The 23,152-nt window shown below is 38.5% G+C and overlaps 2 protein-coding genes across 5 annotated transcripts in view; one reads left to right on the top strand and one right to left on the bottom strand.

The window, feature by feature from the left end:
• Positions 1 to 5,837: 5,837 nt before the first annotated feature.
• The window catches only part of RALGPS2 (Ral GEF with PH domain and SH3 binding motif 2), a 135,933-nt gene continuing 118,618 nt past the window's right edge, over positions 5,838 to 23,152 (top strand). For 2 of the 4 annotated variants that reach the window (XM_074349863.1, XM_074349860.1), the window contains exon 1: positions 5,838 to 6,153. The gene's annotated coding sequence lies outside the window, so the exon portion shown is untranslated. Of the gene's footprint in view, positions 6,154 to 18,013; positions 18,088 to 23,152 lie in introns of all 4 variants that reach the window. The other 2 variants (XM_074349861.1, XM_074349864.1) reach the window with 2 other exon arrangements.
• On the bottom strand, positions 6,059 to 10,846 carry LOC141574327 (uncharacterized). The gene is given in 2 exon segments (XM_074349088.1): positions 6,059 to 6,824; positions 6,826 to 10,846. Coding segments are annotated over 2 exon segments (942 nt in total). The 5' UTR covers positions 7,002 to 10,846.

The following is a 23,152-nucleotide window of genomic DNA, read 5'->3' on the forward strand; positions in this document are numbered from 1 at the left end:
TTTTAATTTTTTCTTCTGTGGTTATTTCAGTTTTGAACTTGTAAACATGGAACTAATGATGAGCATCTTCATCTAGGTGTGAGGGAGGCAATCAGACATTAGAAGCCTGGGTGATTTTGACCAGTGGAGCAGTGATAGTGGAAACAGTAAAGCCACATAAATTCCCTGTATAATCATAAAAAAAATAAGAGAATACAAGCCCTTAGGAAACTCAGTTAGAAAGGAGAAAAAAGAAAAGTGATAGAAACTGAGCAGTAAGCTCAGAGAGAAATCTTAGCAATTACACTGAAGTGGAATCAAGAATGTGCTCTGTCATGCTAACTGGTTAAGGGATTTGGGGTAAATCTTGAATCTCTGAGCCACAGTCTCCTCCTTTATAAAATAAAAAAGCTGGATAAGATGACTCTTTAATTATAAAATTCATTGTTTCTATAATTTTAACCCAAGAGATAGACAATTTCATGGGAGTAGTCAACAATTTTAGAAAGCATGTGGGACTTGGCAGTAAGGTGGTCATTTAAAATAATTATAATGTTATAGTCTATGGATTGCTTACTTCTGTTGCTGCTGCTTTTTTCTGGAATTCTAACATTAAAAAACAAAACTTTTTATTTGGAAATAATTTCAAATTTATAGAAAAGTTACAAGGAACACCGAAACACCCTTCACAACAAAGTTATCTATTGCTAACACTGTACCTATTTATCTTATTACTTTTGTCTTCTCTTCTCTCTCTCTCTTTCTACATATATACATATATATATTTTTTCCCCTCAACCATACAAACATTTTAGTCCTTTACTCCTAAATACTGCAGTATTTAGGGACATAATTACATCTAGTTATGAATTTCAGTGATTTTAACATTGATACAATACTTTAATCAATCTACCATCTGTTTTCCAATTAATCCAATAATGTGCTTTATAGAATTTTTTCCCATCCAGTAAAGGAGCCAATCTAGTATCTCATAGTGCATTTGGTTGGTTGTCATGGCTCTTTAATGGGAATATTTTCACAACTTTTGTCTTTTGTGGCATTGACATCTTTGAAGAATACAGTCCTGCCACCCCACTGTAAAACAAAACAAAACAAAACAAAACAAAACAGAACTGTCCTCGTTTGGGATTTGTCTGATATTTCCTCATTAGATTCCTCATTAGATTTCCTCATTTCCTGAGTAGAATCTGTGTCCCCTGGAAATTGCATTTTGAGGAAAACAATGTCCCTCTGTCCCTTATTGGTGATGATAATTTTGATTACCTGGTCAAGGTTTTGTCAATTTCTCAAGCATGTAATTACTGTCTTTTTCTTCCTTGCAACTGATAGGATATTTATGGGAAGAAGTCTAAGATGATGCAAATATCCTGTTCCTCATCAAAATTTCTCCCTACAGGTAGGATCCATTGATGGTTCTTGTCTTACCCAATCTTTGCCACAACGGTTGCAAAATGCTTGTCCAACTCTTGCACTCCCTCCACATTTACCTGCTGGCGCTCAACATTCTAGCATAACCGAGCATACTCTCTTCTTCTCCATTTATTTCATCTATTACTGGTATGGATTTATGAATTCCTGTTTTCCTTTTAATTATAAACTTAATTTGAATGCAGGATATCTGAGGAAACTACTGTGATGAACATTATTGACATTCTCTCCTTCCATTAAGTATAAAGAGCAACACCTAAAATTTTTATAAAGGAAGCAGAATGCAATAATACTTTACTTAGCTGGTAAACTCAATTTCTAAAACAGAGAGGAAAATATGAAAGTAGGCAAGTGGCCTTTATATTAAGTAAATGCCCCAAAGTACCAGAGTCATTTTTATACGTTCTGTTGTTCTTTACTCTCATTTTATACATGTATATTAAAATATTGGTTATTTGGTTTTTACACTGGCATGATAAGACAATTCAAAGGGAGATGTGAGTGTGCACACACGCAGTGCTGTAGCAGCGGTGCAGAAAGAAGGGACAGCGGCGGGGTCAGTGAGGAGTACCGTCCAGATCAATTAGACTCAAAGGCATACAGAAACACAGTTGGTGGTGATTATTTATTGTACAGTGAAGGGTACTAAATACTTCTAAGCTTCTGGGGACATCTTGGCATTATAGCTTTTATATTTAAGACACCTCTGGGTCATTAGGAATAGGTTAAGCTAGCTACACTGTTTTATGTTTAAGGCAGAGAAACAAGTGATATTTCAGAAAAGACATCAATATAAGCTGCTTAAATGAATCTATTCCTAGTGCTTTCAGATGCAAACCTCAGTTATCTAGAATACCTAATTATGTTCAGTCCCTCACTGCCTCCTTTCCTTATCTGGTCAGATAAATGAGACCTTACTGAAGTTGCCTTTAATGTTAACATTGAAAATTATTAGTTCATGCAAACATTTATTTACACCCTGGCTGGTCTCCCCAAGAGTTGTTCCAGGGAAACATTAATCCTCATTAAGTAAATACATCCCTGCTGATCCATACCCCACACAGGGCTGCCCTTGTAAAGCATAGCCCAGTCTTAAGGTAAGGACTTAACGCCTTTTGAAAGTTGTTGCTCATATTTGAATGGACTGGTGATTATCTTTGTTCTTCGTATCTTAACATCTGTGGCAGGTCTCTTTTTTTAATTGAAGTATAGTCAGTTATGATTTGTCAGTTTCTGGTGTACAGCACAATGTCCCAGTCATGCATATACATACATATATACATTTTTGTATTTTTTTCATTAATGGTTATTATAAGATATTGAATATAGTTCCTTTGCTATACAGAAGAAATTTGTTTTTAATCTATTTTTATATATGGTGGCTAACATTTGCAAATCTCAAAGTCCCAAATTTATTCCTTCCCACCCACCTCCCCCCCACCCCCCATTAACCAAAAGATTGTTTACAGTATCTGCAAGTCTTTCTGTTTTGTAGATGAGTTCATTATTGTCCTCTTTTTTTCTTTTTTTTAGATTTCACATATGAGTGATATATGGTATTTTTCTTTCTCTTTCTGGCTTACTTCACTTAGAATGATGATCTCTAGGTCCACCCATGTTGCTGCAACATGCTGCATTATTTTATTCCTTTTTATGGCTGAGTAGTAATCTTGATTGGGAATCGTGGCAGGCTCTCCTGATAACTTGGTATCAGTTTTCTGGAGAATGCCTTGACTATTTCTCAAAGTCCCCCTGTACATTTGAATTCTGGATATGTTTGCCTATATTTTCAATCAGAACACTGCAAACATAACAATTTTTTTTTTCAAAATGTCCAGCTGGTATATATATTTGAAAAAAGAGATTAAAGCTTAGAGAAATAATAGGGATATATGTTATTACTGAAATTCTGTTAGTTGTAATAGAATTAGGTGTTACTAAAATAACAAACTTTCTTACCACACCAGTTGGATTTTGTTTTGACAGCTGGAATGAGACGAATTGTTTGTTGATTTGATTTTTCTTCTTTTTTTTGCAGTGGTGGTCTCTTGACTTTGAAGCTGCTTGTTCTATAAATTAGTTCCTTGGCTTACCCCATGGAAATAATATTGATGGATAGTAATAAAACTGCTACATAATAGTGAGTCTTCTGAAGCTACTTTTAAACATATTGAATTCTTATTGATTTCTATTTTATATAAAGGCATTTCTATTTTATACATTAGTACTTTTTGTTTTACTAAGACTTTGCAAACTTCTTGTCTTTTGGCAAAAGCAAATAGAATACATAAAGCAACTTAACAGAATTTAACTGTGATAAAAGACCCTCCAGTAAAGAAAATTCGGTTCTAGTCCTCTTCCCATGCAAAAAGCTGTTGTTTTCTTTTGCATAGCAATGACTTGGAAGGGACGCTGACTTTCTAAAATAATTCCCAAGCTATGATTAAAAAAAAAAAGACATTGAGAATGAACTTTTTCCTATATTTTTATTCACAAATTCTTAATCAAGTTCTGAAAATTGGAACTTAACATGACTCTAAAGGTTAATAAAAGTATTATTTTATAGGTTATGAACATGTGAAACAGATTTTGAGTAATTACTCCAAACTCAGAAATTCAGTATGTTTAAGAATTTAGTATATTCATGGCCTAGCTTCACATGTCACACGGCTTTTTCTCTTCAGAGTCCAGATGAACACTTCATTGCTCTTACAGTAAACTGTGAAAAGTATTGGCAGGTGTAGAATACAGCCTCATTTGTTTTTGTGAAACCCTAATTCAAGTTTAAAGTAATTGCAAGACATTTACACAAAACAGAATTCCTTGTTGTTCCTCAGTTTTCCGATTTTTAAGAGCAGTGATAATAAGACATATATATATTTATAATTACAATGTATATACACATGTAATTGTTGTATGTATTACAGTAGGCACATGGCCAAACACCTTTTCCTTAATCTCTGACTAACACTTAAAGAAGATTAAACACTTACCCAACTTGATTTACCCAAATAGAAGGATTTCTCCTCCAAGTGTTAATTCTGTTTGCCTGTTGTTTCTTTGGGACTTGAAGCAATTAACATCTGTGGGAAAACTTCCTGTATACATCACACATTTCCCCCTTTCACCAATAGTCTGTTTTCCTTTTTGTGTGGGGGAGGGTGTCGATTCTTATTTGAAAGGTTTTTTTTCTTTTCCTTTTTCTTTTGGTATCTCTACTTCTCCTAGTGATTTCATCATAATTATTTTTTCAAGACTTTGTTTGAAAGTGAATGAAATAAAAATGAAAAACCATGAACTGGGCCTAACCTTGGTTTTTTGTTGTTGTTGTTGTTTTTGTTTTTAACTTACCTTTGGGTATGGGGCAGGGGAGGGGGGCTTTAAAGAAGTAATTCTGTTTGAAAGGGGTTGAAGGGCATTCTAGTTTCCTTAACTAAAGGGCTATGACACAGGTAGTAAAAGGAGGAAATAATTAGCAGTCTTCAATATACACGATTAAGTAGTTCTGTTTAGTGGTTATTAAAGAGATAAAAGAAGCCAAAAGGGAACAGTTTTGGTCCTTTCATGTGTTATACCCAACGCTGGTACAGTTTTCCTTACACATTCTACTGCACATTACCTAGAGAAGGAGCTGCAGGTTATCGAATCATCACCCATTTTCCAGTGGTCTAATGACACCACACAGAAAGGTGGCTCACCTAAAACCTTCCATTTATAGTCACACTGCAACAACTGGTGCCACACCATACAGGGCGCCCACCGAAACAACACCCTTCCACCGTTTAACCAAATCCACTTCTTTTTCATTCACAGGAAATATTTAATGTTTCAGAATCTTGTATTGAACATGAAAATACTGCTCACCTGGGACTCATCCATCTGAGCCCCACAGGATGCCAAATTTCTGTCATTTGCTCATTAAGCCAAGGGCATCACACAAAGGCCTACTTCTGACACCTCCCGAATTTTAATGTGTTAGAGTATCGATCACCATAATTTATGATCCTACGGCAGTGCGGTGGCTCTTCACATTTGGAACCCCCTCACTTGTGCGTACCGACTTCTAAAAACACGGCTGGCGCGGGCATGATATTTGATCTGGGGGCCAAGCGTTTCCAAACTTTGTTCTCTGGCCGCAAAGATGAGGTGTTGGCGTCGAAGGCGACCAACACCACAGCAGTTTTCACCATGGAGGGCCCGGTGCGAGTAGGGGGTGGCGGGGCTGCCGCGGGGGCCCCACCTGTCAGTCCTCTACCCTTCCCCGCCGCCTGGTTTGGCGGGTAGCGGCCCCTCCCTCGGGCGGGCGCGGGGCGGAGGGACTGCGGCTGTTGGAGCGCGCCGCCGCCACGGCCCCCAGCGGCAGTTGGGCTCCGCCGGGCAGAAGAGCCGCTGGCGGGGGCGCGCGCCGGGAGGACCCCGCGGCCGCGACGCTAGGGACCCGCGCGAGCGCGCTCGGTTGGTGCGCGAGTGCGGCTCCGCCCCGCCCGCTCGGCGCGCGCCCCCGCCCGGTCCGTTCTCCTCCCCCACCCCCTGCGCGGACTGGGAGGATCCAGCTCACTCCCCTCCCCCGAGCGGCCGCGGTGGCGGCCGGCGCTGAATGAGAGACGCCGACTGCTCTGGTCGCCGAGCGCTAGCCTAGGCGGCGGCGGCGGCGGCGGCAAAGCGGCGGAGCGGGAGGCCGGCGCCGTCTTTCCATCCTCCGAGGCGTCTGCCGCGGCTGCACAGGTCGGTGCTCTGGCCGCGGGCCTGGTGCGGAGCCTCGGTGGGCGGTGCGGGGGAGGGAAGGTGGGTGCGCTGCGCCCCCGGGGCGGCGCGGAGCCGCAGCGGCGGCGGCGCGGGGAATGGCGGCTGCCCGGGCGCTGCGGTGTGTTGATCTTCTGGCCGCGGGCCCCGGGGCTGCTCGTCCTCGGCGCGGGGAGGGGGCTGCGGGGCTTGGGCTGAGAGAGGAGGGGGGGCCCTGGTGTGGGAACCTGGGGCCGCGCCTCCCTTGGTGGCTCGCTCTCGGCGTCAGGAGGAGGCCATGGGGTCCCCGCTCCGGGTCTATGTCCCGAGGCCGGGAGCGCGGCGACCCCCCGAGCCCGCCTCGCCTCGCCCTCTCCTGGGTGGCCGAAGCCCCCGGCCTCCGCCCGCGCTGCCCTGGCGCCCGGCGGCGTCTCATTCTCCCTCCAGGTGAGCGGGAGCCGGGACTCCCCGAGCCCGGACCCGCCGAGCGGGGCCACACCCCCTCCCCGGCCCTGGCGGCTGCGCCCACGAAGCCCGGCCGCCGAGCTGGCCGCCTGCGGACCCGCACTCTCGCGGTCAGGGTGACCTGTTGCGGAGCGGCCCGCAGCCCGAGTCGCCCGCCGGCCTCGGACCCGGGGAGACCGGTCCTGCGCCGGCCTCGGGCCGGGCGCGCGGCGGGGCGTGGGGCCAGGGACGCTGCCTGAGGTCGGGGGCAGTACCGCTAGGAACGGGCGTACTGGAAAAAGAGATTCCCCACGGGTCTGATCAAACACTTGCAAAGCCGGGCTATCTGTCTGCAGATACCCGGAATTCCATTGCAGTATCGCATTAGGTAGGCTCATAAACACCATGCTTTGGAGGTGATTTGGGAGAAACCCGAGCCAGGAGTGATGAGCTGGTATCTGTATTTGGAAAATAGCCGTAAACCTGTGCGGAGCTAAATTATCCCCCCACCTGCCCCCCTCAAAGCTCTTTTCCTGTAGCTATGTGTTGTGTAGACGCAGGCCAGTTTCAGTGTACGTGGGCGTGTTTGGGAAGAAGCTGCGAGCTGATAGGAGGTACCTTAGTACAAATGTTAATTTGTTTTAACTGGGAGGGGTGAGGGAGGAGGAAGAAAGGGCGCTGATGGTAGCAGTGGAGGAGGGGCCATTGAAACAAGAAATTTCTGTTTAAGAAAGCGCTAAAAAAAAATATGTGATACCCCGTTTAAGACCATAAAGTAGGAAATACAGGCAGCAGTTAATTGAGCTTTATCTTTTACGTGCCTTGGATTTAAAATTTTTAACGCTGTAGTTGTTACAGAGTGCTTTGTTTTCGTGCCAGTGTTTATGAGTTGATTTTTGTGTTTTTCTGTATTCGCTATCAAATCGACTCTTGTTCAAGTCTCTTTGAAGATGACCATCAGAATTTTGGGAAACTTTTCGTCCATGCAGAATAGTATTGCAGTCATAGATCATAGCTTGCTAGCTGTAAAAGCCTGTTACATCCAGATAATTATACTTAGACGAATGCTGTAGAATCATACATTTAATGTGTATTGCTGTTCCTGCTGCATCTTGCTGTAGACGTTAGAATTATGAAGGAACTTACCCAAATTATTTTAATAAAAAGAACCACTAACTCAAGCGTTGTAGGTGTAAAGTTTATCATCTAGCTTCAAAGACTTGGAAAATGACTCTTACTCGCTTAAAGATCGAATGTGAGGACATAAGATGCCTTTTTGAATAAATAATTTCAATATAATTTATTTAAACGTAGTTTTTTCTTTTTAAAATTCAATGTAATAATTTTAAAATGGTGAGATCTACCTTTCTTCCATTTTATTCCACCTTTCGTTCCTTTAAGGAATTTGTCTTCAAAATACTTAGGGTGGGACTCTGGAAATGTTCATTTTGCCTGAATTATTCCAGATTGCAACAGAACTTTAAAGATAGTGCTTGCGTTATCAAGATTGCAGCATGCTTTTCTGATAAATAATTTGATTATCAAGAAGAACAGACCAAAATCTCCTGAGAGAAACTATAACCAAAAAATTGGCTTTGTGACTCATTTACTTTGTGTACTTTTATTATACATGTGGGTAATGTACTTGTTTGTGTTCATATACCTAATGTTTTGGGGTTTTTTTCCAATTTATTATGTCATTACAGTTGAGACAGTAGTTGCTTGTCGTGAATGATGGGTATATGTATAGGTGAAATTGCTCTGTTGCAAAAAGCTTTTGTCCAGAGGCCCAGGTCTTTTGTTCATTCATTCATTCATTCATTCTACACCTATTTATTGAGTTCCTATGTGGTGCCAGTTAGTTGCCTAGCTGTTGGGGATACAACAGAGAAAAAGCCAGGCCTGTGCTCTGTTGGAGCTTCAAGGATAAGAAGGCAAATAGTCTACAACTTCATTGTCAGCTAAACACTGTTTAATGTTAGTTTAAAAGTTTAAGAAGTAAAAGCTTCTCTGATGAGTTTTTTTGGTTAAGGATTTTGTTGTGTTTTTCCTTCTAACAATAGGGGGAATTATTACTGAGTGAACAAAAAAAGACAGTTGTTTTAAAAATATATTGATGTTTATATACATCGGGTATCTGGTTCCCAAGTATACCCAAAAAAACCCCCAGTCTACCTAAAGTCACGTGATGCACAGTTTACTTGTGGTTAAACAGCTTTATTCTTTTGGTTTATATAGTTAAATGAAATGTTTGCTAAAAATATTCTCCTGACACTTACTTGTTTATAAGATAGTCTGATTCTCTTTTTTAGTGTAAGTTTTTTTTTAATCATCTTTTTTCTGGCTGTGCATTTGTGAGTAGACCAATGTGGTATTGTTCTTCCACAGAATTTGATAACCAGTAGGGCTAAAAATTGGAAAAGTTTGACTGAAAGTGATGGCTCTTTAAAATACTCAGGGGTGGGACTGAGGTTTTATTTTTTTTTTAATTAAAATATGGCAAATATTGTTGTAGTTCTTTGCAGATTACTAAACTGCTTTATGTATGTTATTAACACTTAAATATTTTGGTACTTCTTATTTACGGGAGTGCAGCAGCTAACAGTGACCCTATGTGGGCATTATTGTCTCCATTTTGGTTAAGAAAACTGGTTTGGCGATGTAAGCACACCCCAATAAGCAAGGAACGCCCCCAAGCTCAGGTTGTAGCTCTCAGTATAACGCGATGCCCGGCCTGGGAGTGAGATGGGAAGAGCCTCAACAGCTAGTGAGAGTTCAGCACACAGTACAGCTTCTAGTCTACTTTTCCAGAAGTTTCTAGATAGCTTTTAAACTTTAAACCCAACCATCAATTGAGATTTCATTAATTGAATTTAATTTCTTTCTGAGTTAAACTTAAAAACCTAATTCAAATCTAGAAGTATTGCTTTTTTTTTTTTTGCTATATAAAAAAGACAGTTTGGATTTACTTTTAATGGTGTGTTTTGAGAATAAACTGTATTAAAATCAATCCTATTTTTTGAATATGAGGTTTTTTAATTAGTAACATCTGTATTTGGAATAAAATTGTTGCTCTAATTTGACTACTACATTTTTTCAGTTACTCGATTTTCAGCAGAAAGATAATTCAAATAGCCTGAAACTCTGCCTCAGCCCCAGTGAGGTTTCTTGAAGAAACGTATTGCATTACCCTCTAAGCTGTTTCTTTGAATGTGTCTTATTCCAGTTGGTTTAGGGTTTCTCTTTTGTGAAAAAATGAAGACTGGATGTGATAGATTCCAGTAACTTGGAGTTAATTTGGAATCTTTCTTGATTAATGTCCTGAACTTGATTTAGGAAAACTCTTAACTACATAATAGGAATAAAAACACTGGAATTTGAAATGTGTGACATCCACCTGTTCTATGGAAAGAAAAAAGTTTGAGTATAAATGTAGCCAGTCACTCTAATAAGTAATGGCTAGTTAGGGATCTAGGAAGCGGTAAGCAGCAGTATTCACAGGACTTAGGTTGAGGGTGCTGGCAGTTTATGTATGTCACTGGGGAACTTTGGTCTGGCTTTTGAGTGATACATGGCTTTGGAGTGAAACTCTCACCTCCAGCTTGATACCTTTCTGTATTTTACTTCCAAGGCCTTTCTCAAAACAGGTTTTCCTTTTTAGGTTGATTTCCCTTTTGCTGATTCTTGGAGAGTTCTTTTCTGAAAACTCTACCTGAATAGCGTCCCCATCACACTCTACCCTCACTTTGTTTTTCTTCACAACATTAATTTATCTGACATTGTAGCATACATTAATTTATTTGTTATTTGCATCCCTCTGATTGTAAGCTTAATGAGGGCAAGGACTTGATTTTGTTCACTGCTGTATTTATTCCTGGCACCTAGAAAAAAGCACCTGGCACATAGTCAATGCCCAGATAATATTTATGGGGTGAGTGAATTAATTGGCATTAAATGATACAAAAACTACTAGTTTTTTAAAAAAACACTTTTTTTTTTTTTTTTTACTTTAGATAATATAATTGTGCAGTTAAAAGGAAAATTGCACTTTAAGACTTAGAGTGAAACACACTACTCCCCTGTATGACTCTCCCTGCCAGGTCCTACTCTTGGAGCAGTCATTTTGGATACTTTTAGCTGTTGCTGCTGATACTTACTTCCATATTTTAAGGTATTACTTGTTTTTCAATTTTAGACATTATCTGTTGGCTTCCTGCTGTGGACGAGGAGTCCATACGTTAGAGTTCTTATGCCCCCTGAACTTACTCTCCCTGTATCTTCCAGTATAGTTACTCTGTTGGTTACATCAGTATTCATTATTTATGTTATTATGACTTTGTAAATATGCTTGCCAGTGAACCTTACAATCAGTGTACTATGATTATATTTCTTGGAATTAAAATCTTTTCTTTTTGTTTAGTTTCCTGTTTTTCTCTAATTTTTTCTAGAAACTGTCCCAGTATGTTCAAACACATCAGGTAGTTGATCATTCGGGGTTTTTTTGATTGGAAGAGCCCCAGGTCTGTCTGTCCTTTTGCACAGATCTGCACTCTGGCTCTCCACTCTGCTTAGCTTTAGGTTGTGATTTCTCTTCATGATTCTGAGAATTCCCTTTGCCTTCTCCCTGTGTTAGAGCTTGTGGTCTCTGGATCCATGTCTTCTTCCTTCTCAATTTACACCCTTGTTTTAGTGAAATACATCCCTCAGTAATTTTCAAGGACCAAGTATGTGAGGAGGTGAAATTTTTGAGATGTTTGTGTTGCTGAAAATCTCTCTCTCCTCCCCTGACACCTGGTTGATAGTTTGGCTAGTCTGGGTGTAGAATTCGAAGGTGAAATAATTTTCCCCTCAAAATTTGAGGAATTGTACTATCATTTTCTAGCCTCAAGTGGTTGTTGAAAAGACTTACTGCCCTGTAGTCTTCATCCTTTAAATGTGACCTGTCCCTGTTAAGAGCTTTTCTTTGTCATCAGTATATTCGATATGTCCCTGATGTTGAATGTGTCTTGTGTGGCTCTTACTTCATTTCTCATGCATGGGACTTAGTGGGCCCGTTCAGCCTACTACATTTTATGAGATGTGTCCGCATTAGATGAGAGGAGAGACCATCTAGTGCAAGGGTCAGCCAGTTTTTTCTTTAAAGGGCTGGATAGTAAGCACCTTAGGCTTTGTGGGCAACACGGTCTGTTACTACCACCTATCTCTGCTTTTGCAGCATGAAAGCAGCCATGGACAGCACGGGCTGTGGTTTGCTGACCTCAGTCTGTGCCCAGGTGGAAGGATTAGCTATTGCTTTATTAGGAGTAGGGAGAGTTTATCTATGAGAGAGAAGAAGAGAATATATGGACAGAGACATAATGGTGGAGGCTTGAGGAAGTTCTCATCTGAGGTTTTCTGTTAGTGCATAGAAAGCAAGATCACTAGCTGAGGGTAAGGAAAAATGGGAGTATGTATTGGAGGTTTGACAAGAGGGAAAAGTACATGACATAGTCGTCCATTAGAGAGTAGAAAAGTGAATAGAGTAGAACAGAATAGGGAAATACAGTGCGATGCCAGGCAGCACTGAGGGCTCATTTGAGATAGGTGATTCTGAATTTCATGTTCCTGACTTTAATAGGAATACCTTTAAAATCTCATCAAGTGTGCTATCTTACTACCGGTTGTTTTTGTTTTTAATCAGGTAGGGTTATTTTATTAATCTTATCAGAACTACTTTCATACATAAGTATGTATGTCTATGTATATTATATATATTTTTAAATTTACAAACTTGGCCTACATAACTGCTTATTTCTAGAGAAATGCCAAAAGAAAGTACTATAATTTAGAAATCATTCTTTTGTATATTCATTTTTAAAAAGTCATGGAGAGTTTTCTGTGTGTCAGGAACATTTCTGGTGCTAGGAATACAGCTATAAAAAAAAACAAAAATATATGCTTTGCTTACATTTGTATTTAACTAACATGTGACTAAATTATACACACACATAAAAATTAATAAGGAATATTGTGCAGAAAAGAGAGTACATAATAGGTGTTATTCAATGTATTTTTTCTGCTTTATTGAAATATAATTGACAAAGTTGTAAGATATTTAAAGTGCACAACATGATGGTTTGATACATACATAATGAAAGGATCCCCCCCACCCCCACCATTGAGTTAATTAATACACTCATCACCTCATATAGTTGCCTGGTTTTGGGGGGGTGTGGTCAGAACACTTAAGTTCTACCTTTTAAGCAAATTTCAGTTATACAATACAGTATTGTCAACAGTAGTTACCATATTATACATTGATCCTCAGACTTTTTCGTCTTACAACAAAGTTTGTACTGCCCTTTTACCAGCCTCTCCCTATTTCCCCCACCTTAAATGGGGGAAATTTTTGATAATATAACTGTAAAAGATAAATTTTTGAATATAACTGTAAAAGATCAAGAAATACCTTCTACTCTTAGTTTTGTAAGAGTTTTTTTTCTCTTAGTATCATATTTTATCAGGTGTTCTGTACTGGCAGAGATGATCATATGTATTTTCTCCTTTAATCTGCTAATAGGATGTATTACATTAACAGATTATCTCCTGTTTGCTTTGCTGTGTACAACTCCATGTAGCTGTGCTGCATTGGTTTTTTTCTTCCCCCTCTCCCTGCTGAACTTGACTTGCCATTGCCTGAAGAGTTTTGTTTGTTCGTTTAATCTACTTTTATCAGTAGATAAATTTATTGGATTTATATGTATGTATTTTGACTTCAGAGTTAGGCTGGCTTCCTAAAATGAGTTGGGAAGCTTTCCCTTTTTTTCTCTTCTCTGAAATAGTTTTGTAACTTAGGGATTATGTGCTCCTTGAAGGAAATGTATGTAATGCGTAAGGTGAAAAATAAAGTTTCTAGAAGAAATCATAGAAAAATATCTACATGACCCCATGGTAGGCAGAGGTTTTTTAAAACAGGACACAATAAGAAACAGAAAAGACAGGACTGATAAGTTAGTTCTTCATTAAATAAGAACTCCTGCTCATCAAAGGATACTATTAAGAGAATGAAAAGGCAAGTGACACAGTGGAGAAAGTGACAGCAATACATCTGACAGAGGACTTGTATCCAGAGTATATGAAAACTCTACAAGCCAATAATAAAAATAAAAAAACACAGGCAACCCAGTTTTAAAACACATGGGCAAAAGACCAGAACAGGCATTTATAAAATGAATTTGTCCATGTGGCCAAGGTGAAAATGTACTCACACATAGTTTTAATTTGCAATTTTCTGAAAATTATCATGTGATGCCACTACATACCCACCAGAAATGGTGTTAATGAAAAAGTCTGAAAATACTGTGTTGACAAAAATGAAGAGCACTTGGGACATACATACATTTTAGGTGGGTTTGAAAATTGGTACAGACACTTTGGAAAATTGCGTCTAAAGCTCTACATGTGTCTGCCCTATGATCCATCAGTTTTACTTCTTGGTGTAGCAGTGAAAGTCAATATATATGTGCATCAAAAGACATGGACTTACAGAAGAAAGCATAGGGATAAAATTTCATGACCTTGGAATAGGCAAGGGATTCTTAGATACGGCACCAAAAACAGGAACAACAAAACAAAAATGAGCTAAATTGAATTTCATCAAAATTTAAAACTTGTGCTTCAAAGGACACCATCAAGAAACTGAAAAGACAACCCACAGAACGAGAGAAAATACTTGCAAATCAAATATCTTGAAGTAAAAGACTTGCATCCAGAATATATTAAGAACTCTTAACAACTCAATAATAAAAATGCAGTCCAATTTAAGAATGGGCAGAGGATCTGAATAGGCATTTCTCAAAGAAGATATACAATAAGCACATGAAAAGATGCTCAAAATCATTAGCTTTAAGGGAAATGCAATCAACCATAATGAGATACCCCTTCACACTGCTCGAATGGCTCAAATCAAAAAGTTAGACGAGAACAAGTATAGACAAGTACGTTGAGAAATTGGATCCATCATACACTGATAGGAATGTAAAATTATAGAGCTACTTTGAAAGACAGTATGGCAGTTCTTCAGGTGATTAAACGTAGAGTTAGCATATGACCGAGCAATTCCTTTCCCAGATAGATACCTAAGGGAAATGAAAACATGTCCCCACAAAAATTGTTCGTGAATATTTATAGCAGCATTATTCATAATAGGTAAAAAGTAGAAATAACCCAAATGTCCATACCCCAACAAGTGGATAAACAAAATATGGTATAGCCATACAGTGGATTGGTATTTAGCTCTTAAAAGGAGTAAGGTACTGGTACATTCTACGTAATCAGTAAATCTTGAAGACGTTGTGCTAGGGAAAAGAAGCAGTCACAGAAGGTCACATATTACATGATTCCATTCATATGAAATGAGCAGAGCAGGGAAATCTGTAGAGATAGGAAGTAGATTAGTGGTTGCTTGAGGTTGAGGGTAGGGAATGGGGAGGTCTAAAGGGTACGGGTTTTATGCTTTAAATGGGTGAATTGTATGGTATGTGAATTATATCTCAAAGCTGTTAAAAAAAAAAACAAGACATGACAAAAATAATCAGTGATATGAGGACATTGCCACTATATTTAATTGAGGAAAGCAAGATTCAGAGGAATAAATAAAATATCCCATCTTTATAAAACAGTGAAAACTCTGTATGTGTGTGTGTGTAAGTGATCTTATAAGGTTGGGAAATGATGCACACCAAATGTAAAAGTTTGTACCTGTTTGGGCAGAGGTAAGAAGGAGAGGGAGAGAAACAAGGGAGAAAATAATGGAAAAGAGGTTGATTTAGGAAAAAACAGCATTTATGACATACTTTGAGTTATGTAAAACATAAATCTCAAAATGAAAGTGGTAGTGGTCTATGAGTTGAGATACCAAAAGTTTTATTCTTTACTGTATTTTTCTGGGTTGTTTGATCCTTTTTGTTTTATTAATACAAATATATAAGACTAAGCAATACTAGTAAGTAATGAAATCTGAAAAAACACAGGGTTTTTTGTCATAATATCTTCCAACTGGAGGCAACCCAACTGTCCATCAGCAGGAAAGTGGAGAAATAATCTGTGTTATGCCCTACACTGGAATACTATATACATCAGTGAAAAAGAAAGAACTACTGTACTCAGCAAATGTGGGTGAATATCACAAACAAATGTTGAGCAAGAGAAACTGGACATGAAAGAGTATATACTGTGTGATTCTCTTTTTTTGAAGCTCAGGGAAAGGTCAAACTCATCTGTGTTGATGGAAGTCAGAATAGTGGTTGGGGGTTGGAACTAGAGGAGCAAGACTTCTGGAGTGCTCAAGTGCTCTGTATCTTCATGTGCTTGCTGGTTACATGGGTGTCTACATAGTAAAAATTCATAAATACATTTTCGTATTTATGCATATCTTAATTAAGAAAAGTAAAACACACTAAGCTAGTAAAAAAGAAAAAAGAAGTTTTAAAAAATTTGATGCTCATATGAAAAATCTTTATGCTTCCAAGGATACTTAATATCACTTCCAAAGACAGTTTTCTCTTTACCTTCATATTTGATGACTGCGCTGTATCACTTTGTGTGTATCATAATTTAAGCCACTCTTGGGACATTTAGGTTGTTTTTAACTTACATGTTGTAAACAATGATAGAGTTGATGTCTTTTTTTTTTTTAATAGGTCTTTCTATACTTTTCTGATCATTTCTTTTTTTTGAATTTCTAAAGAGAGGGTGGATTGCTTGTTTGGAGGTCAAGTACATTTGCATTCTTGCCCATGGTATATAATTGTTTATTTCTCTATGCTCTTAATGACTTGGTGATTAGTGTGAAAAACATATATATTGACCTGTTGTGTAATAAATTCTCCTTGTTTTAATTTGCATATTTAAACATTTTCAGTGAAATTTATATTTCCATGTTTTTGGACATTTGTGCTGCAATTTCCTTTTCATATCATTTACTCATATTCTTATTGCTCAGTCTTTTAAAAATCTTTTGAGGAAATAAATCAGTAAACAAAAAAGTACATAAAGATCAATACAGTTAACTTCAACTTAGGAAATGAAACATAACTAGTGTAGTTGAAGCACCCTTTTAACATTAATAACTTACAAAAGCTCTTCATGTATGAAGAATATTGCCTTTGTTGTTTGTTGTAGATCTTTTCCCTATTTTATTTTTTGTCACCTAACTTATTTTATTAAATCTAAGTTGATTTCAATTGTAAGATAAACAATTTTATGTACAATTAAGGATAGAAATATACTGTCAGTTAAACCATGACATTTAATTTTAAGAGGCATCCTGATATCAGAGATGTTAAATGGTGAGAAAATATTCATCCTAGAATTGATGAAATATTTGTTTTACTGTCTCTATGTGTCTTATGTTTTTTTTAGTCAAATTTTCAGTCTTTTGTACTGTTGCTGTTTCTACTGTCAGTCCTAGAAAGACTTTCGTATGCCAACATTAAAAAAAAAAATTCACCTGTGTTTACTTCTAGTATTTTTATGCCTTAAATGTATTGCATCTTTAATTCATCCTATTTATTTTAATGAAAGATCTAATTTTTGTCTTTTTCTCCAAGTGGTTAGCCAGTTGTCATAAAGTTAAATGCCACTGATGGTTTTTTGAGCCAGAAATGAATGGTATACTCAGATGTGCTTGTTTGAGAAACATGAATATGGCTATGGATTTTGGTTGGATCTAGTCTAAAAATTATCAGATTTTCCTGTTAAATATATATCTTAAACAATTTTGCAGTAAAAGGAATGTGAATGTCAAAACTATGATTTGATGTTGCCTTAAATAATGCATCTTAGTAGTCTTGGAAATCAGTCAAATAATTTACTTAATTAAATTTAAAATAATTTTTTGCAATATAGATAGTGATTTTAATCCTCTGCCTGAAGTTTGTATGAATTTGGACAAGTTACTTAATTTCTTTAGCATTCAGCTTCCCTATTTGTAAAATGGGCATGAGAGTGTCTTCTTATATAAGGATTAAATGTGAACGTGTAAGCGAAGTACTTAGCTGGATTAGGTCTTCACTCTTCCTCCTTTCAGGACCTTGAAGATCAAGTGTACAATCACAGCCTGGCTTCTCTTGTATCTGGGGTGACTCTCTTGTGTCTCTAGGGTTACTGGAGTAAATTATTTGTTAGACTTCTTCCAGTCCTGATTTAGATTTCTCAGGGTTTGACTAGAACTTTTCTAGCCTTGTGGAATTAGCTTAACATGACAAATCTGTAAGTTTTCTGTTGCTACTTTTTAGCTGCTTTTCTATAAATGTGATGAAATCTTCATAGATTTTAGGGTTTTGTGGGCAGGGAATTAGTATGTATTTTAGGTGTGATTGACAAAGCTTTTATTCTGTAAATTGTCACTAGGATAACCTCTGCTACTTTTCTTTTACAGTTTGGACTTGTGGATATATTTTTCTGTAGGTCTGTGTCGTTCAGATCCTGCCACTTAAAGATGTGGGTACAGGGGTAAGTCTACTAAAGGAGAAATGTTTGGGGGATATCTTATGAATAAGAAATTCTGATTTTGACTTGCTTCTTTTCGTCAACAATATCTTTGAGTGTTTTCTGTGAGCCCAGTACTTATGAATATTATCATAGAAGAATAAGTCTTAGATCTTGCACTTGCTGTTCATATCTTCTTGGTGAGAGGAAATCTTATGTGTGAAACCACAGTAAATAATACAAGTTCATATGTAGTTAAGTGTCATATTATTGAAGAGCAGTTTGCAGGAGAGGAGGGAGGTTCAGTGAGGGCAGGAGTGGTCCTTAAGGAATGTGTTTCATTCAGGTGGTAAGAACATAAATATTGAGGAACAGCATTAATGAAGATACAGCAACGGAAATTAGTCTTTTTGTCATGCTTTGGATTGAAGGGGATTTCTTTGGGGGGTGGGGGAAGGATGGAACAGGAAATACAGTTACATTTGATAAAACAAGACCAGATTATTCAGTCCTTAGAAGTAAAGCAGGTTAAAATTTAAAGGATAGTACATACTAACTTCTAGCTTCTCACTCTATTTCCTTTCTTCTTGAAGCTGTAAATTGATAGTTTACAAATGAAGATTGAAAGAAAAATCCAAACTGTTTAGAACCAGTCTTCTTTTAAAAAAGGGAAAGTGACGTTTAGTTATATATATATTAGGTAATCTTCCCAACAAGAAGACTGAAAATGACGTTGATAGGAAAGCAGCATTAATAAGCTTCAGGTTTACTTTTTCTTCTCTGTCCCTAGTACTTGGTCTTAGCTAATTTTGTAGCAGAAGGTTTTCAATTCAAAGCTTTCCTCTGTCATTAAGAAAGCAAAAAGTTGTAGGGTGAGAACTCTTCTGCAGAAAGATTTTTAAAGAAGTAGTTTTGAAGATTTGAACTTCAGGGAACTAGCAGTCCTGTTGAAGCCTTCTGTGCTGCACTTGTTTAAAGAGGGTGGGCAGCTGTGCATTGGCTGTAGTGATGGTGTCAGCACGCAGAGCCCCCTCATCTGCTTCAGTTCAGTGTGGCCCAACAGACACAGGCATAGGAGTGGGCAGGGTTACTGACGTTTACTACTTCTGTCTCTGAGCAAAACGCAAAATTATAGACGACGGTGGGTTTTCCTTCTCTCAGCTGTAGGACTGTTGATACAGTTTGGCCACCCTTGACTTAACAACAGCTGGGCCTGTGACCCATGTCTTACTTGTGTGACACTGTAAATTATATGATCTCCTTAATAGCAACCAAAATTTGTATTTGTAACTGCTTAATTACTATAACTAAATAGATTAGAAATACTGACAAGACTTTTAAGCCCCAGATTAATGGTAACTTAGCTGACTCAGTGCCCTAGACTTGTGTTCTGTAATCCTGGTGTGCCTGCAGTTCCTTTGGAGGAAGTCTGCTTTTTCCATAGTACATTGCAGAGAAATAGATCTCAATAGCTATGTTTTTAACCATGTATAACTATATTACAACTGATTGATCCAGGAGTGGGCATTTGACCTGAGGGTTGCCAGCCAGTCTGTAAATCAACTAGCAACCTAGGATTGTCTGGGGCAGAGGGAGGGAATTACAGCTCTTTACAGGAAATGTGGAGTTAATTTGCCATTGAGCTATGGGAGCTGACACTGGAAGGATGCATTAGTGTGCTATCCTGTAAAACTAAAGTTTAGGAGACTGGAAAGTAAGTATAAGCAGAAGCTGTGAGTTAACAGAAATGATAAAGGACTAGAGGGGTCCAGTTGGTAACCAGAAAAGAATAGGGCGTCTGTGTCGAGAGAAGCACCAAATAGTAAGCAAGAAGCCATGTGGCGAGAGAGAGACAGGCATAGAGCATGAGATTGGAGCTTCTGCTTTCTGGCTCTGTGGATGCTCTTCTTCCATTAATATTTCTGTGGCTCCTGTCCTTCTTGAGACCACATCCAGTTTTTTCCCAGGAAAGAGTGCAGGCTTTGGTGTCAGACTTTTGGCGGTAGAATTCTGGCTCTGTCTTTTACTAGCTTTGTAACCTTGGGCAGGTTGTTTTAACTGCTCTGTCTCTTTTCTCATCTGTAAAAAAAATAAGCATCATAAATAATACCTTTCCTCATGGGGTTGATGTGAGGATTAAATGAGATGACACATACAAACCTTTAAAACAGTACTAATCACATAACAAATGTTCAATAAGTAGCATCATATATAAAATGCTCTTTGGGGGTAATTGGAATGAATTTCTTGCAACTGAAAGAGCTTAAGGAGTTCATTTGCTTACAGATTCATTTAGAGTAGTGCAACCCAGTGTGTACGCTGGCTAAGCAAGTTGTTTTCAGTCGTGTATAGGGCATCAAGAGATACTGTCTTATTCATAGTGAATAATAGGACTTACTGTATTGACAGGCATACCTTGTTATATTGTACTTTGCTTTATTGCACTTCGCAGATACTTTTTTTTTTTTTTTTTTTAACAAACTGCAGGTTTGGGGGCAGCCCTGCATTGAGCAAGTCTGTTGGTGCCATTTTTCCAACAGCATTCGCTCACCTCGTGTCTCTGGTGTCGCACTCCAGTAGTAATTCTCACAATATTTCAAGCTTTTTCATTAAAATATTTGTTACCGTGATCTGTCAGTAGTGATCTTTGATGTTACTGTTGTAATTGTTCTGGAGCGCCATGCACCTTATCAGTATACGACTGAACTTAATAAATGTGTGTGTTCTGACTGCTCCACCAACTGGCTGATCCCCCCATCCCCCTCCTAGGGCCTCCCTATTCTGAGACAGGATATTGAAATTAGGCCAATTAATAACCCTACAGTGGTTTCATAAGTGTTTAAAGGAACGGGAGAGCTGCACATCTCTCACTCTAAATCAAAAGCTGGAAATGATTAAGCTTAGTGTGGAAGGCATGTTGAAAGTCAAGGCAGGCTGAAAGTTAGACCTCTTGCACCAAACAGTTAGCCAAGTTGTAAATGCTAAAAAAAGTTCCTGAGTGAAATTAAGTGCTACTCCAGTGAACACATGAATGATAAGAAAACAAAACAGCCTTATTGCTGGTAATGGAGAAAGTTTTAGTGTCTTGGACAGAAGATCAAACCAGCTACAGTATTCTCTCCAGCCAAAGCCTGATCCAGGGCAAGGCCCTAGCTGTTCAATTCTGTGAAGACTGACAGGGGTGAGGAAGCTGCAGAAGAAAAGTTTGAAGCTAAGAGATTAGTTCATGAGGTTTAAGGAAAGACGCCATCTCCATATCATAAGAGTGCAAAGTGAAGCAGCAGGTACTTATGGAAAAGTTGCAGCAAGTTATCCAGAAGGTCTCGCTAAGATCTTGAATGAAGGTGGCTACATTAAACAACAGATTCTCAGTGTAGAGAAAATAGCCTTTTATTGGAAGAAAATGCCATCTAGGACTTTCACAGCCAGAGAGGAGAAGTTAGTGCCTGGCTTCAAAGCTATAAAGGACAGGCTGACTCTTTTGTTTGGGCTAATGTATCTGGTGACTTTAAGTTGAAGCCAGTGCTCGTTTAGCATTCCAGAAATCCTAAGAATTAAGCTAAGTCCATTCTGCCTGTGTTCTACAAATGTAACAACAAAGCTTGGAAGATGGCACATCTGTCAACAACATGTTTTACTGAATATTTTAAGTCCACTGTTGAGACCTACTGCTCAGGGAAAATAAGATTCCTTTCAAAGTAATACCGCTCATTGGCAGTACACCTGGTTACTCAACAGCACTGGTGGAGATGTACAAAGAGATTAATGTTGTTTCATGCCTGCTAGCACAACATCCATTCTGTAGCCCATGGATCAAGAAGTAATTCTGACTTTCAAGTCTTATTATTTAAAAAAGTCATTTTGTGAGGCTATAGTTGCCCCAGATAGTGATTCCTCTGATGGATTTGGGCAAAGTAAATTAAAAATCTTCTGGAAAGGATTCACCATGCTTGATGCCATTCAGAACGTCCATGGTTCATGGGAGGAGGTCAAAATATCAATGAACAGGAGTTTGGAAGAAGTTGATTCCAACCCTCATGGATGACTTTGAGGGGTTCAGGACTTCAGTGGAGGAAGTGACTGCAGCTGTGGTGGAAGTAGCAAGAGATCTCGAAATAGAAGTAGAGCCTAAAGATGTGACTGCATTGCTGCAATCTCAGGATAAAACTTGAGCAGTTGAGGAGTTGCTTCTTATAGATGAGCAAAGAGTGTTTTCTTGATATGGAATTTATTCCTGGTGAAGATGCTGTGACAATTGTTGAAATGACAACAAAGCATTTAGTTGATAAAGCAGTGTTTGAGAGGATTGACTCCAATTTTTGAAAGAAATTCTGTGGGTAAAATGCTGTCAAACAGCATTGCATGTTATAGAGAAATCATTTGTAAAAGGAAGAGTCAATCGATGTGGCAAGCTTCATAATCATCTAATTTTAAGAAATTGCCACAGCCACCCCAACCTTCAGCAGCCACCACCCTGATTAGTCAGGAGCCATCAGCATTGAGACAAGACCCTCCACCAGCAAAAAAGATTATGACGTGCCGAAGGCTCAGATGGTGGTTAGCATGATTTAGAAATAAAGTATTTTTAAAGTAAGGTATGTGCATTTTTAGGAATAATGCTATTATACACTAAATAGATCACAGTGTAGTGTAAACATTTATATGCACTGGAAAACCAAAATTGGTGTGACTTGCTTTATTGCAATATTTGGTTTATTGCAGTAGTCTGGAACTGAACCCACAATATCTCCAAGGTAGCCTCTGTATTTGAAGCATTTAATAGTTGCTTGGTGCTGTTCTAAGCATTTTACCTGTATTAACTCATTGAATCGTTATAATAATCTGGTGAAGTAGGTACTGTTGTTACCTTCATTTTAAAGAGGTGAAAACTGAGAAACAGGAAGGCTAACCATCTTGCTTTATGTTATACAATATGTAAGTGGCAGAGCTAGGATTTGAACCCAGGTGGTATAGTTGTAGTTTTAAATTTTAAACATCTATTTCCTCCTCAGTTTTTATTTATCTCTTTAAATGAAGCCAAGGAGAAGGTCTCAGTTTGTTGCTACTCTTCCTTTTACATGTTTTGAAT

This window comes from Camelus bactrianus, chromosome 21, assembly GCF_048773025.1.
Source record: "Camelus bactrianus isolate YW-2024 breed Bactrian camel chromosome 21, ASM4877302v1, whole genome shotgun sequence".
In the NCBI taxonomy this organism is placed as follows: domain Eukaryota; kingdom Metazoa; phylum Chordata; class Mammalia; order Artiodactyla; family Camelidae; genus Camelus; species Camelus bactrianus.